This window comes from Natrix helvetica (genome assembly GCF_964273705.1).
Source record: "Natrix helvetica genome assembly, chromosome: 14".
NCBI classification, from domain to species: Eukaryota; Metazoa; Chordata; class Lepidosauria; order Squamata; family Natricidae; genus Natrix; species Natrix helvetica.
The window spans coordinates 1,624,204-1,639,398 of record NC_138564.1 but is presented as its reverse complement, the minus strand read 5'-3'; the positions used below and the strand labels follow the sequence as shown (position 1 = coordinate 1,639,398).

At 49.1% G+C, this 15,195-nt stretch overlaps 2 protein-coding genes across 10 annotated transcripts in view; one reads left to right on the top strand and one right to left on the bottom strand.

Moving 5' to 3' along the window:
* EIF4ENIF1 (eukaryotic translation initiation factor 4E nuclear import factor 1) overlaps positions 1-4,233 on the bottom strand; it is a 30,992-nt gene extending 26,759 nt beyond the window's left edge. For 2 of the 4 annotated variants that reach the window (XM_081966594.1, XM_081966593.1), the window contains exons 1-3: positions 4,017-4,151; positions 2,525-2,630; positions 1,505-1,578 (exon numbers count right to left, since the gene is read on the bottom strand). In XM_081966594.1, the coding sequence (XP_081822720.1) occupies positions 1,505-1,578; positions 2,525-2,623 (173 nt within the window). In that variant the 5' untranslated portion in view covers positions 2,624-2,630; positions 4,017-4,151. Of the gene's footprint in view, positions 1-1,504; positions 1,579-2,524; positions 2,631-3,837; positions 3,996-4,016 lie in introns of those variants that run through there. The other 2 variants (XM_081966591.1, XM_081966592.1) reach the window with 2 other exon arrangements.
* A 116-nt stretch (positions 4,234-4,349) lies between these two features.
* SFI1 (SFI1 centrin binding protein) overlaps positions 4,350-15,195 on the top strand; it is a 36,933-nt gene continuing 26,087 nt past the window's right edge. For 2 of the 6 annotated variants that reach the window (XR_014176472.1, XM_081966586.1), the window contains exons 1-9: positions 4,350-4,506; positions 4,974-5,032; positions 6,727-6,891; positions 8,322-8,393; positions 9,148-9,258; positions 11,290-11,384; positions 13,601-13,718; positions 14,380-14,482; positions 14,608-14,764. Coding sequence is in view for 5 of the 6 variants with exons in the window: in XM_081966586.1 (XP_081822712.1) it covers positions 4,453-4,506; positions 4,974-5,032; positions 6,727-6,891; positions 8,322-8,393; positions 9,148-9,258; positions 11,290-11,384; positions 13,601-13,718; positions 14,380-14,482; positions 14,608-14,764 (934 nt within the window). In the remaining variant the exon portion in view is untranslated. Of the gene's footprint in view, positions 4,507-4,538; positions 4,751-4,973; positions 5,033-5,268; positions 5,530-6,726; positions 6,892-8,321; positions 8,394-9,147; positions 9,259-11,289; positions 11,385-13,600; positions 13,719-14,053; positions 14,164-14,379; positions 14,483-14,607; positions 14,765-15,195 lie in introns of those variants that run through there. The other 4 variants (XM_081966587.1, XM_081966588.1, XM_081966589.1 and 1 more) reach the window with 4 other exon arrangements.

Below are 15,195 nucleotides of genomic sequence, written 5' to 3'. Positions count from 1 at the left end.
CAATTATAAGGAAATTTAACAGGAAAACATTATTCCCCATTACTTAGGCAGGAATATTCACTGTCCCACAGATCACATGGGCTAAAATGTGATGCAAAGCCAGAGGGCATTGGGCAACTTTCAGCACCAAGAAGTCCTCTGTGAGTTAGGCACTATCTCAGCAGCTCTATTCCAAAATTCACACTCCCCCAAAGGTCTTTATATGTTGACACACTCAGTGACAAAAGATGGAACTATCATAATTGTCACCTTCTTCTACAGTTACACTGAAATGTAACAGTTCGGTGACAAGTGCTTTTTCGCTGATCACCGAAAAAGTTAACTATGATGTCAACTCAAGAAAGCCTCTGGGCCATGAAAATGGGCAAGCAATCACTGCACTTCTCCAGCACTACCGTAGTTGCAAGGCAACCATATACCACTTGCTTATACGAACACAAAACCAATCAAGCAACCAATCAAAATATCTCATCAATTTTGCAGGCTGCTAATGGGGAGGTGGAGCGCTTGGGATTTCTACCTGTAATAACTTGCTGGTGCAGCCAGTTAGGCAGGAAGGCTCTTGTTAAAACTTCTGTCATTTATACTTAGCTCACACTTACAAAACTTGTTAAAAACTCTTCTGCACAATTTATAAAACGTTTTCTTTTATGAACAGTTGAAGCCAAAGTGTATACTTTGAAGTGGGTAAATGAAATTGAAATATCCTTGGATGTTATGATCTGCTAAATAATAACTTCTAGGTTAGTCCTCCAAAAGTATTTTGACAGGTTTATAGATACTATTGCATTAAGTCTCTGACATGTAAAGCAATCTTAATAAAAATCACATTGGTACTCTATTTTTACTGCTTAATATTTAGCCAAAATGTGCAGGACTCCTAAAATTATCTGCTTTATGAAGAGATGATCACTATGGATGAGAAACTGTTTCCTCTACTGAGGATGTGATGACATCACACACCTGAAGCTTCTGCTTCTTTTGCTTCTTCTGTGAGTGACAGGCACCACAATAGCATTCCTATTTGGCAGAGCCCCTTGGCAACCACCACAGGCTCTCCAAGGACAAACATGCAAAGTTAGGACCTCTTGCTATTGCAACCTAAGGATAAAGACTGAATTTGAACTATTTCATTATTGTTTATAATTTGCAGTGAATTAGGCAAATGATGCTAATCAAGTTGGAGATCCTTAGAATAGAAAAAGTTTTGCCCACTATCCTTATCAATTTAATGGTCCTTACATATACTTGGTGCTACATTTAGACTTGCCTATTATTATATTTACACTGTTTCACCTTTTACTAACAGTCAATAAAATGTCACAAGAAAAATGAACAAGTTGCATTTTCTATTATTCCTAAATGAAAAGTACAGACCTCTAGACAGCTGCACTAAAGCCAAAATTTACTGATATATAAAATATAGTATGCAATGCATGCAATTCCTAGTTAATAAACATGCCAACATCCAAACTGACCCATATTGTAGGCTTAACAGAAGTACCTGTCGTATTTTTCAGAGAGGCATGACGGCCTTTGTTTAGACTGGGGGTGTTCTTTAATGTCCAGAAGTTCTTCCTAAAAAAGGAAAAAAACAGGAATGCAAGAGTGTATTCACAGCACCTATTGAGACAATTTCATGGATCAATAGTCCAAAGCATTGTTTCCCAAAGATAAGATAACCTTTATTGTCACTTTTTTCCGTGAACACACTGGCACACATTAAAAAATAAAATTCTGATTTCTACTCTCGTATGTATGTATGTATGTATGTATGTATGTATGTATCCATTCATCCATCCATCCACATATTCTCTCTCTGTGTATATATACATACACATATATACATACATATACACACATATACACATGTGTGTATATGTATGTATGTATGTATGTATGTATGTATGTTAATCACAGCACTTTAAGATATGTAACTTCAATATGTAACTTCAACTCCCAGAAATCTATACACCTTCAAGTTGCAGAGGTTGGGAAATGCTGGTTCAAAAAAGCATAGCAACCAAAGAGTAAAGTATCCAGATTTGTGACATTGTCATAGTGTAAATAGTACTTTTACAGATTAGCCAGCATTGCACATAGTTCCATGTCACAATTTGTCATGTAATTTTGTACCATACAACATATATGTATCTGAACAATTATACATTTACTCTAAACATTTGGAAATAAGAAAAGTAGCATAATTTACATTGATAATAATAAAATCGTTGGCTTTGTTCACTATTCAAAACATTTAGTAAAATAAACAATTACAAGAGTGCTTTGCAACTATAAGCCAATTCATATCTTTACACCTTACACTACTGTGGTTTACAGGGCATCAATTTAAATAGCACTTCAGTAATGCCTTATTACAGAAAATGGATATGAAAATCAAGTTCCAAACAAGAAAAGCAGTTTCCAAATTTAATTCTATACTTGCAGAAACAGCCTTGTTTTAAAGAACGGGTGAGGCACTTTGATGTCCACTTAGCAACACTTTAAAGCTGTAGCTGCTTACTTTTGTGTATCGATGAGGGAACTTCGTTGTACTGATTATGTTCATATTAAGCAATGCATCTCCATTCACAGCTTCTGCCAATCCACCTCGTTTATCCATTGTGGAACTATGAGGGGGGAAAGAACAGATACAAAAACCGACATCACATCTTGCAGCTTGTCTGAAAAAAAAAAACGTGCAACAAAGTTTCACTCCAAGTATCACAGTGTGCCCAAGTTGAAAGGCTCTTTAGTGCAGGGCAGGAAACCTCCCTGGGTGGCCACCAACTTCCCCAGCTGAGCATCTGCAGATTGATTCCCTGCTGCTCTTAATGGTCAGAAAATCCCTGCTTCTAGTCTCCTTTCATTTCAGGCTCCTGCTCTGGGCTCAACCCTCTTCTTCTGCAATCTCAAGACCCGCCCAGTCCTCCTCCCCCCCCACCCCCCGGGCTTGCTTGCTTCAGAGGAGAGCAGCCAGAATGAGACCCAGGCAACTTCTCCAAATCCTTCTTCAAGTGTGACGCTTCACACACTCCAGATCAAACAAGACAGCTAATAAGGCTGCCCAGGGGCCTTTTGCCCGAGGCGGTCCACTAATATGCCTCTGTCCAGTTGCAAAGCCAAGCCCCTCCAGACTCCTCCTGGATTGTGTGAGCCCCCCAATGCAGCCCCCCTTTAACAGAACCTCCGGCTGAGGCTTGAAGCCCAACGGCCTTTTCTCACTTTGACCTGCGACTCTGCTCCGAAAGACCGAAAGTGAAGATTGCAAATGACCCCCGCCTAGCATGGCCCGGATGGGCCTTTGGCGGCAGAGAGAGAGAGAGAGAGAGAGAGAGAAACTCTGGATGAAAACTCGAGAGGTTTTCAAACGGCTTGGCTGCTCAGGCAGGACGGCCGACGGGCAGCCTCCCACCCAGCCCCCTTGGATGCTCGGGGGCTTCTTTCAAGGCCAGCGCTGCCGGGCAGTGCCCAACGGCCCCCCAGGGGCTTCCAAAGGGCTGAGCCTCCCGCCCCGGGCCTCGGACCGGCCCGCCACCCGCAGCCCTTTCGCGCAGGGACAGGCAAGGCACCGGGGCGGAACTTGCACGGGACCCCCAGCAGCGCCGAGGCCGGGACTCCGGCGGGGGCGGCAGAAGCGGTAGCGGCGCCTGGACCCGGAGCGACACGCGGAGGGGCTGGAATGAAGCCGCTCCTTCTTCGGGGTCCGCGTGGCAGAGACCCCCACCCCGCAAGATGCGCCGCAGCGGAGGCAGCCCCGGGGGCGCCCGGTCTGACAGTCCACGGGGGCCTCGGGGCGGCACGGCCAGGCTCAACTCGCGGCGGCGGGCGGCCTACCTGGCAGGGGCGTTGTGAAGTTATCGCCGCGCGCCGGAGAACCGCGCGGGGCAGGCGAGGCGAGGCTGCGGGCCTAAGGCCCGCACGACGGGAGGGGTTTTCCGGCGCTGTCGAGCGAGGCCTAGGCCGTCCCGCAAGACGGAGCGCCGCACCGGCAGGTGACTCAGCGGGTGCCTCACCTGGGCCCGGCCGCCAAACGCCCCCCCGCTGCCGCCGGGCTCCCTTCACGCGCTCCGAGGGGGGGGCGTCTCCGTTCGCCGGCCTTCTCCCCCTCAGGCCCAGGCACCGCACCGGCCGCCGCTGCTTCTGTCGCCGCCGCCGCTGCCGCGCTCGCCCCTGCCGGGCCGCTCTGGACTTGACCCGCCGCTCCGTCCGTCGGTGCGCGGCTCCCGCTCCGCGTCTCCTCAGCCACCGTAACCGGGGCCTCCGTTACCCACCCCTCCCCCTTTATAGCTACGGCGCATGCGCCAGGCACGCGCCCCTTCCTCTCCTTCTCCGCCTCCCGCCGCGCGCGGGCGCGCAAACGGCGCCCTTTTTCCGACGGCCTTGCTCGAGAGTTGGCCCCCGCGCTCGCCTGACGGGAAAACGTGACTTTCCCGCGAATGTAGGCTCAGAATGAGGAGCGCGACCCCGAGAAGCAGTCTTTGGCAACTACGTCGGCGTTGGGGCGTACGTAACGGGCGGAGGGCGGGTGCCGTGTCGGGGCGGCGCGGGAAGGGTCCTTCAGGCGATCTAGGAGACAGTCCACTGAGGACACCCTTGAGGAGGCGGAGCTACACACGAACGGACGGCGGCCGTGTTGGGACCGCGCTCATCCGGCGCGAAGACGTCCGCGGAGGCTTCCAGTGGGTCCGCGCAGCCTTTCTTCCGCGCAGCCAGGCGCGTCCCCCCGGCTGCGGACGCTCGTGCGACGGTATGCCGCTTTAGCCGCTGGGCTTCTTCGGGCTGGAGGGGCGAGAGGGGCTTGGCCGGCGCGGTTCCTCGGGCGTCTTGGCGGGGGCGCGGGGCGACGCTCCATTGAGGCACTCTGCGTATGCCCAGAGAGCTCTCGCCGCGCCAAACCGGGTCCTAAACGGTCGTTTGAATGTGCGAACTCGGGACTAACGGATCTCCTCTTTTCCCCTGCGACCCGCCAGAAAACCGGGGCTCCGCCTGGACGGGAAGGGCGCCTGATGGAGAGGCAGGGCCGGGGCAGGTGAGAAGGGCCGGCTGCTCTCCCCTGTGTGGCGGGGAGAGGGACGCCTGCTGGGGGGGGGGGGTCAATGTTCGGAAAGGTACAATTTATAAGGACTCTGTGAACGGCAAATAAAGCCTGGCTGGTGGGAAAGAGCAGCGGGGCAAGAAAGGCTCCACCCATCACTCCGGGGTCCTGCATTGCTTTCAGATTTCACCACACCGGCCGGTCCTTGCTTACCGACCGCCCATTCTGTGACCCTTCAGAATTAAGCACTCGGATGAAAACGAGACTTACAGCCGGTGGTCGAAGTGGCTGCATTGCGGCGCCCCCTCCTGGTGGTCTGATCACCGCTTCACAGCCGGCTTCCCACAATCGGGCAATGGAGAAGCAGGCAGGAAGTCGGATGTTGCCTTCATTATTAGGAAACACCCCCCCCCCCCCGAAATCGTTAGGAGGATGCAGCCACATGATGTTTCATTTTATGACCACATGGCTTAATGTCCAAATTACAGTTGGTAAGTGAGGACCACCTGTTGTGATTTCATTGAAAGGAGCCTTTACATTTGGCGTCTGCCAAGCCCCCCCCCCCCCACTGAACGTTGAATGTGGTTTTTGCAGAATTGCAGAGAATGCATTGTGTCTGTGTAGTCATTGTTTTTCTATTGACTTAAGGGGTGAGCCTTTGGTTCCACTCTCATGCTGGCTCAGAAATTCTGGTTGAAGTTGGAGTCCACGGGTCATTAGGGGCCCATAATTGTCCACCCTGCTTTAGAAATATTATCTCGGTTTGCATATTTTACTAAACTATTGTATGGTTTGCTTGGTTTTGGTTTAACCTATTTAGGGAACATAACTATTGCTTCCTACCTGCCTTGGACTGCAGATGCACTTTTTAATATCAAGAGAGCCATTACTTCGAAACTGCAGGTAGTCCTTGATTTACAACTGGTCATTTATGACAGGCCTACTTTGGGGCTAGTTATGACTAAGGTGCTTGGCAGCATGGCCTTATTTAGCCCATTTGCAGTATCCTCTGGTCACATGACTGTACTTTATGATGGTTTTGGCAAAACCGGACACTTCTAGTGTTTGGCAGAACCATAGCTATAGTAAACCAGGTTTGTTTCATGTTCATAGCATTTGCTAATGACCTCAGCAAAAGAGGTCATGAAACAGGCCAGTCACTTGATTGACCTGTTTTATGACTGTCATAACTCTGACCACGATGAATAGGTCTCCATTGCAGTCATAAGTCGAGGAATTCCTTCAGTGTCTATCTTAGCATTAAATTATGTGGAGCCTGAATTTCAGGCAGGTTGTTTTAAAGAAGCTGATTTGTCTGCAAATTCTGTCATCAATAGAAATGGAAAAATTGAGCTATTGTAGCAGAAAAGGTGCTGCGAATGGAAGGGACCTTGGAGGTCTTCTAGTCCAGCTCAAGCAGGAAACCCTGTACCATTTCAGACAAAAGCTTGTCCAATCTCTTCTTAAAAACTTCCAGTGATGGAGCACCCATTATTTCTGGAGGCAGGTCGTTCCACTGATTAATTGTTCTGTCAGGAAATTCCTCCTTAGTTCTAGTTTGCTTCTCTCCTTGATTACTTTCCATCCATTGCTTCCTGCATTTCTGAAATGATTGGTGTTCTTGTATCTATATAAAATAGTGTAAAACTATATTTCTAATGATAACAATTATGGTTTTTGTTTTGAAGTTCCAAGTTTCAAAAGGCACAGAAACCACATAAAGAATGTGTGGGCCGCCAGCCAATACCGTCTCAACCGAAGAGAAATTCAGGGCAAAGTGGGAATTGTCGGATCTTATATCGTGTGATGTATACCTGGAACCGAGGTGGGAGGTTGAAAGAACTTCGTATTAGGTAAGAATGAAATTTGGGTTCTGTGTATTTTCTGTTACTCTGAATGACCCATTAGAAATGGCAGGCGTATGCAAGAATTAGATCTTGAAATGTAACTTTTGAAATGCGTCTCCTGCTTTGTCCACCTAAGCATCTTTCAGTGATTTATGTTTCAAGCATAAACCACAGTAACTGGAATACATCGAAAATTACCTCCCAATAACATAGGTTCAGAGAAAAGGTGACTTAGAAGGGATCTAAACCAGGGGTGTGCGATCTTGTTGACTTTAAGTCTTGTGGACTTCAACTCCCAGAATTCCCCGGCCAGCCATGGGAGTTGAAATCCACAAATCTTAAAAGTTAACCAGGTTGGACACCCCTGATCTAAACCAACTTCTTGCTTATGAAGACATTTCCCAGTAAGTGCCACAAATTGTTTTAGCCGAGGTGAATGCTATTTTCCATTTGAGAGTTTCAAAAGAAGAGAGTGCTGTTTAAAAAGACCTTTAAGCATCTTTTTGTTGCTGCTGCCAAGGCAGTCTGGGTAACATAAGGAGCTGATTTAATGCACTCTGGCGGGATGCACTTACTGCCTTCAACTGAGAGTGGTTTAACTACAGCTAGTTGTATGTGTGTTATAGTTCAAAACCAGCATAAGTTCAAATATGTTTTGTGTAATTGGGTACAGTTGAATTTAAGCCTTTTCAGCCATAAAGCAGGGTTACAAATCACAGCGAGTGGCTTCCTATAAGATGCTAAGCGGATTAATTAATGCAGCATCACCAGATCAGGTCACCGGATCAGTTATTATCAAGGGTTTCCAACCTTGGCAACTTTAAGACTTTTGGACTTCAACTCAAGCTTTACTGGCTGGGATTTGAAGTCCACAAGTCTTAAAGTTGCCAAGGTTGGAGACCCCTGAGTTATATTGTCCTGCACCTCAAGAAGCAAAAGGAGTTTTACAGACAAGTAAAGCTGCTCTCCCTTTTGCTGATCTTCTCCAAAGGATGCTTAAAGCCATCACAGAAGAAAGCTCCAGTGGCCATCTCAGGGAGGTTTAGAATCGAAGGGCCCGGAGGAGTCTTGATTCCATTCCATCCATTTTTATAAATGGGTGGGGCTTTTTAAAAGATGGCTATTGGCTTCTGTGATCTGACAGGCTTGTTTGGCCTCCTTGGGCATCTGGACAGGGAATGCCAAACTCTGAATGGTTTGAACAGGTGAGAAGAATCCACCAGCTCTCAGCCGGTTTTCATGGAAACCCCATTTCCCAGCTCCACTTCGGCTCTTCCTCGTAGCTCCTATGACTGTTAGAGAAAACGGAATCTCTCAAAAAAATAGGCTTGGCGTGGAGAACTGAGGGTTGCCGTTTATTTAGGAAAGACTGGGGGAAGGGTTTTGGGGGAAGGAAAGTCTGCCCAGCAGCATTGCTGTCTCCATTTGTTTCCTAGGCACCTGGCAAGGAAATTCTTTTACCTGTGGAAGAGGAAGGCATTTGGAAGAGTCCTGCCATCCAAGGCCAGGTAAGCTTTTCGCTCAAAGATGTTTGCATTTCTGCAGTGAGATACAAAAAATAGGGTATCGATCATCAGGACTGGCTTATCTAAGTGCTACTCAAACTCTCATTCCCATAACCTTTAGCTGGGTGGAATGGCATCATGGGGCAAACCATTTTTGATCCGGGCTAACTTATAACATGTGTCCAAAATTCAGGACCCGTGAATAGAAGTTGAGCAAACATAAAACATGACGTTAATCATGATGATAAAACAGTTTATGACACAGTGCAGGACGTCATCCAACGTTTCCTGTGCTGAGGTTTGTGCTGTTCAGTTCAGCCGGGGCTGCTTTCAGGTCCCTCTTGAGCACGAAAGATCCGGGGCAGCCCGTGGAAGAGAGGCCCAACCCTCCACCTCAGCTCTCCCTCCCTCCCTCCAGCCCCCAGCCAGCCCCGAAGCTCACATTTCCTTCAGATGCGTTTCTCTATTTCTGCCACTTTGGCTCCTGTAGGTGGACACAGGTTAGCTCTTGTGTTTGCCTTGGAGCAGAGGGCTGGAGATCCGGATGTGGAGGGCTTCCTAGGCCAGCGGAATTAGGCTACCCCCCAGAGCTCTCATAGGGCAAATGAGCTGATTAGAGGGCCTGGGAGAGGATGTGAGCAGTTGTCTCAAATGTCTGATCAGCTCCAGACGTCCTTGGTGTGACCGCCTGCCCCAGAGCACACACTTATTTATCTCTATTGGTGTTTGGTGTGTTTTTGTTGTCATCTCTGTGTAGGGCTCATTTTGTTCAGAAAACGCTGCAGAAGACCTTTGGAGAGTGGAAGGAGGAATGGTGGGTTCTTTGCAGAGAATGGAAGCTTACCGTCAGAGCCGACTGCCATCACAGGTCTGTGCCAGAGGCCTTCTGATGCCACCCCGTTCTTTGGTCTAGGAACCCATTTGAGCCTGTTAGAAAATTGCTCTCATTTCCCAGGCTTACGTTGTCTTTCCTGCACCCTAGCAAAATAGAAAATAGAAAATGGTTCGGTTCAGACATTGCACTAAACCAGTGTTTCTCAATCTTGGCAACTTGAAGATGTCTGGACTTCAACTCCCAGAATTCCCCAGCCAGCATTCGCTGGCTGGGGAATTCTGGGAGTTGAAGTCCAGACATCTTCAAGTTGCCAAGATTGAGAAACACTGCACTAAACCATGTTTCATGCTAACCGTAGTTTAGATCCTAAACTATTTTGAGCCTGGTAGACCAGCTTAGGAGTTGTTTGTTGATGTGTTTAGTTTCCATTTATTCAACATTTCTCTTCCTGGTCTCTGATGATAAAACAAAATCTACAGTCTACTAATATTCCTGTCCCCGTAACTCTGAACAGGGCAAAATGGCATGCCAGGGCAACCAGTTTTGGTTGCTCAAATGGGCTAACTTAGAGAATGTGTCAAAAATCTGAGAGCGGTGACTCCGGTGGAGTTGAAATTGGGCAAATTTTATAAAACACTTTATGACATTAAACATGATGATAAAACAATTTGTGACATCATCCAACATTTCCTGTGCTGAGGTTTGTGCTGTTGCTTTCAACACAGATCCATCTCAACTTCCCCAGGGAAGTCCTATCGTTGAGGAATCTGGGAAGGAATATCTCTGAAAGAAGGCCCAAGAGATCAGGGGTTGCCTAGTATGAAGGAATATGTTGAAATGTTAAACGAAACCATAGTTGGTGTCCGGTCTCCCATGTTAAAATATTTTGTTTCATCCTGCATTAGTAAGTCAAATGTCAGAGCTCCCCCTGAATGGTTTTAGTTCCCTCTCCGTTCCCCCTAATGGCCAATCTTCAAAGTACTTATCATTTTTTTTTTAAAAAAGAATTTAAAACAAATATCTTTTCTCATGGGAAGAATTCTTATTAATTCTTTTCAAATCTTTTCAAATTTATGTATTTGTAACTTTCTAAAATCAAAAATTTGATCACTTTTTTGCTGTTTATTCAAGAAACAAATGGTATTTCAAATTTCTTTTGCTAGCGATTTACAAATTGTAAAATTTGTTGATCTAAAGTTTCCAAATAACTGAAAAGTAGTTAACAAGCAATTTCCAGAAGTGATGAAAAAAGGAAGCGTGCAAACCTTTTGAGGCACTGACCACTTGAGCAAGATAGTTGTTTCCTCGCCTCCCGTAGCTCTAAACCCACAAGAGACCCCTGCCTTGCAGTCTCCTTGTGGGGAAGAGTTGTCTGGAGCATTTGTGGATGATCTCAGGGCCTCTCCTTGTCTGGAGAGAAATTGTGAAGAGCCTGTGTAGTCACTGGCTCTTCATTCCACCAGTCATCAGTTCCTCTTTTAGTGGCGCCACTTTTCTTCCCTGGAAGTCCCAGTTTTCTGTTCTTTGGAAAGAGGAAAAGTATGATTGGTTAAACTGTAGCAGGGACCACACTTATTACAAATATCTGGAGAAATGGAAATTCAGCCCCTTCCACGAAGGCTTCCACTTGCTTGGCTTTCTCGGCCTGTCATCCACTCCCTACGGCTAATTTTGGGGCCTTCAACCCCAAAGGTTGCCCATGAAGTGCCGTATCTTTAAAACAAAGGAAGAAAAAGAAATACTCTGAGCATTTTTATAAAGCATCTGAGATAGCTGGGAGTTTTCCTGTATACCAACCTACTGATGGATCTTGCAGTGAAAAATCTCCTGGTATTAACTCTTAATACACACCCACCTACCGAGAAGGGGGGAGGGGGGAGAGAGAGAGAGTGGGGGAGGGAGAAAAGGAGAGAGAGAGACTTATGTAAAATAGTCCTTTTAGCAAGAAGCGTTTGCTATGAAGCATTTGCAGAAATCCCTTCAGCACATGCTCTATTGTCTCGATGTGCCACAGCTCAACCTCATCCCGACTGCTGACCAAGCGTTCTGTTCTCCATTGCTCAGGTATTTTCTCTACCACAAGGTCTTTCAGGCTTGGAGGTCTTACCTGCTCCAGCAACGAGCGAAGAAGCTCGCCTACCATACTGCAGAGGCCCATGGTGAGAAGTGGCTGGGGGTGGGGGGTGGGGTGGGTGCTAGGGCTGGGCTGGGCAAGGGAGCGAGGGTTGGGGCTCGATTCTCAGAAGGAGCCTGGGGGCAAATGAGCTCAGGGCCACCCATTCTTCACTCTTGCCCCTACCCAGTTCCTTCTCTTGTTGGCCTACTTTTTAAAAGAATTCCTTTCATAAAAAAGGAAAGGTAGCCTCGTGCAAAGCCGAGTGCCTATCTGGCCGCCTATCTGCAGAAAGGCTGAGAGAGGCTCTTCCAGAGGCCAGGTTGCCTTCTGGTGGGAAGGCCTCTGTCGATGGGCTGCCTACCCAGAGTGCTTGTGCCCACAGTCTCTCCCCCAACCTCTGGAAATGCTTCTGGGCCAGGAGAGTTTTCTCCTCCTGGCTCACAGGTGCTGCTGCTCTGCTGGAGAGGGGGCGAGAGCATGGAAGGCGCAGGGCTCCCCCTTTCCTGGACGTGTCTCCGCTGCTTCAGGGAAAAAACCCTTCCCGTCGCTCTTTCATTTTGGTTTTTATTTTGACTTGCAAATTCTCTTTTTAATCTTTTCTTCCTGAGCTTATATGGTTTTATTACATTGCTGTAACCTGCCCAGAATTACTTAGTGTGCTGCCCCACTCGCCCGCCCTCCCGTCCCTCTTGGTTTAGAGAGAACTTTATTTTGTCTTCTCCCCCCACCCCCCAGCAGTTTTGTTGCAGGTTTTCAGCTGGCTCACTTTTTAAAAACATTAGAGCGGCAATTTGGCTGGAGGCCAAGAAGATAAACAAGGAAGTGAACATACGGCAAAGGGAAAACAGTCTCGGAGATCCAGGCTTTGGCTGGGTAGCTTCCAAAGAGAAGCCCAAAGCCCGACCTGAGCCTTGGAGCCTCCCATGAGGTTTGTCAGCTAGTCCACCGCTCAGAGTTTCAGGGTTTACCAGTAGAATTCACAGGAACAGCCCAGGACAGGAGTTCAGAGCTTCCAAGCAAAGCCGACCACAAATAAACCCCAGAAGAAACTCCCAGGCAGTGGCCAATTAGTCCATCAGACAGAAGACCAGCTGCTCAAACAGGGTCCAAAACCCAAACACAGAACCTCCCGGCAACTGTGTCTAAATCCAGGTAGCTCCCAAACTCCAGCATCTCACAAACAAACATTTGGCCTCAACCCCACCCTGTTTCCAGCAACCCCTCCCTCTGCTTGCCGTGCTAAAGAGCTCCCGGTGCAGCCCATCAAGAGGGCCTTTTCCCCAGCAACCTGGCAGACCTCCGCCTCTCTGCCCTGTGTAGTCACCACAGCAGGCGTCTCCTCCTCCTCTTCCTCACTGTCCTGCAAGCTCTCCCCAGCCGAGGCCTCTTCTGCTGGCAGTTCATGTCCAGTAATTCCTGACGTGCCAGGAACGAGGGGCCTCTGAGGAGGAAGTGGAGTCGTCGTCGTCCACAGGAGAAGGCATCTCACGTAGGCGAGATGGGCAGTGTAGGAATTTGGTGCAAAGCTGGCATGCAGTTTCCACTTGGCATCTTCTGCCATGGCTCAATTCCCCCCAAAGTTCAGGGAGCTCCTTCTGCCCTTTCAGAAGCCCATCTCAAGCGTCTCTGGAAACAGTCGATGCAAACAGAGCAGTGAAAGCAGAAAGACCAATCGGGTTTTGCTTCATTTCCGTGCTGTACGAAGAAGAACCAGAGGTCCCTTTTCCTCCAGCGCTCTTTGCAAAGGAGGGACGGGGGTTGTGGATGGCCACTGGTCTCTCTGGGGCTTCTTCTCCCATCACCTGCTTGATTGCAAGGCTGAGATTCTTAACCAAACCCCACTTGCTGGTTCAAAAGACCCTCATGATCCAGTAGCTCTTTGCAGATCAGGAAATCTGCCATGGACCTCTTGGGTTGGGTTTGACCCTCGTCCTTCCCTGATGCTTCGGCTCTTCTTCCCTCTGCAGCAGCTGCAGAAAGGGGCCTCCCCCCCTGGTGGCCCCCTGCTGCCTTGCCTGCTTCATCTCATGTTTCTTGGGATGCCATCGGTTCTCCAGCTGGGCTTTGCTCCTCCTAGGACAGACATCTTCCCCAAAGGAGTGGGAAATCACATTTTATCAAAATAAAGGCAGGCTTGACTTAACCTTGATGTAGTATTTGATTAGCAAAGTGTGGTTGAAGCGTAGTTTAGCATGACATGTGAACCTCACCGATATTCCTCCTCCTCCTCCTCATGACCTCGCCAACCATCGTCCACAGCAGCCAAGCGGAAAGCCCTCTGGAGTTGGCGGAGTTGGCTGAGCTACGTCCAGCTACGCAGGATGAAGCAACGGATGCACTGGGAGGCATTGCACTTCCGGCAGCAGAGCACCCTGCGGTGAGGAACTGAATGTGGTGGAATATAGTCTGGATTCCCAGGAGGGAGGGGCTGCGTTCCAGAGGACCAAAGGCAGCAAAGTTCAGATACTTTGCTGAATTTATAAGCCCAGCTGAGCCCAAAGTTTCTGTTGCTGTGAGAGATAGTTGAGTGAGCTTTGCCCCATCTCATGTCCTTTCTTGCCACAGTTATTAAGTGAACCGCTGCAGCTGTTCAGTTAGAAACACAACTGGGAAGTGAATCTGGTTTCCCCCTTCACTTGGCTTGTCAGAGGGTCACAAAAAGGGATCCCGGGACTTGGCAACCGTCATAATAAAGACATGCCAGTTGCCCAGCACCCAAATGTTGATCAGGTGACCATGGGGATCCTACAGTGGTCATAGATGTGGAAAACGGTCATAGGTCAGTGCCGTCGTAACTTCAGACGGTCAACTCACGAACCGTGGTAAGTCAAGGACTATCGGCTGGGAGGCAAAGGGGCAGGTCAGGGCCTTCCTAGGAGCTTCCAGGGTGGATGATGGCCGTTGTTTACTGGAGTCTGGCAGGAAGAAAAGGGGGCTTCGTGGCCTAATGGCCCCCCTCCCCATTTGTGAACGGAAGGGATGGCACCCATACTTTGCAGAGCCCTTGGCCTTCACACGTCTCTCCCTGTTCCAAGCAGGCTCTCTTGGGGACTGTGGCAGAGGCGACGGTGCCAGAGTCAGGCTTACCGTGGGATGGAGTCCCAGGCCCTCCAGCAGTGGGCGCACAGCCTGCAGCTTCGTGTGAGTCCAGGAGGTCATGGCCACGCCCTCTGACCCTGGGGTTTGGGGAATGAGGGCAGGGGCCTGAGTGGTCAGCCTTCCCTGCCTGCCTTGGGCCCTTAGCCTCTGGTCACTCTTGTCCTCAGGCCTGGCTGCAGTGGAAGGCCCTCGACACACAACTCCAGCGGGAAAGAGCAACGGCCGGCTGGGCAGCCAGGTGCCTGCAGCACTGGAGAACACGCAAAGGCTTGAGGTCCTGGCTCCAGTACGTGGACCAGAGAAGGGAGAAGCAGCACAGGAGCAGTGAGTGTCCCAAAAGGAGGCCCTTTCGCCAGCGTGGCAAGGGCGGTGTTGTCCCAGACAGGGGGGGGGGGTCCCGAGGCACGGTCTGGTGGGCCCGGGCAGGTGAGCCGAGCCGAGGAGGTTCTCCAGGCCAGGCCCTTTGGCTGATGTGAATGGTGGAGGCGTCAGGGCTGTGAATGGGACTGTGGAAGTGGGCTGTCTGCACAGGTGGGCTTGAGGGCAGAGGGGAGAATTGGCTCAGCTCCTGAGGGGGTTAAGTAGCCCTTCCAGGGCAGGGGATTCTTCTCAACAGCTTCCATTATATTAAAGCCGCTTTTCACCCCAGGATTCATAGGGGAAGGCATCCCTCTCCTGATTGGTGCAGCTGGTCCTCAAATTACAGCAGTCCATTTGGTGAAAGTGACAATGGCACTGAAAAAGTGACTTCGGAC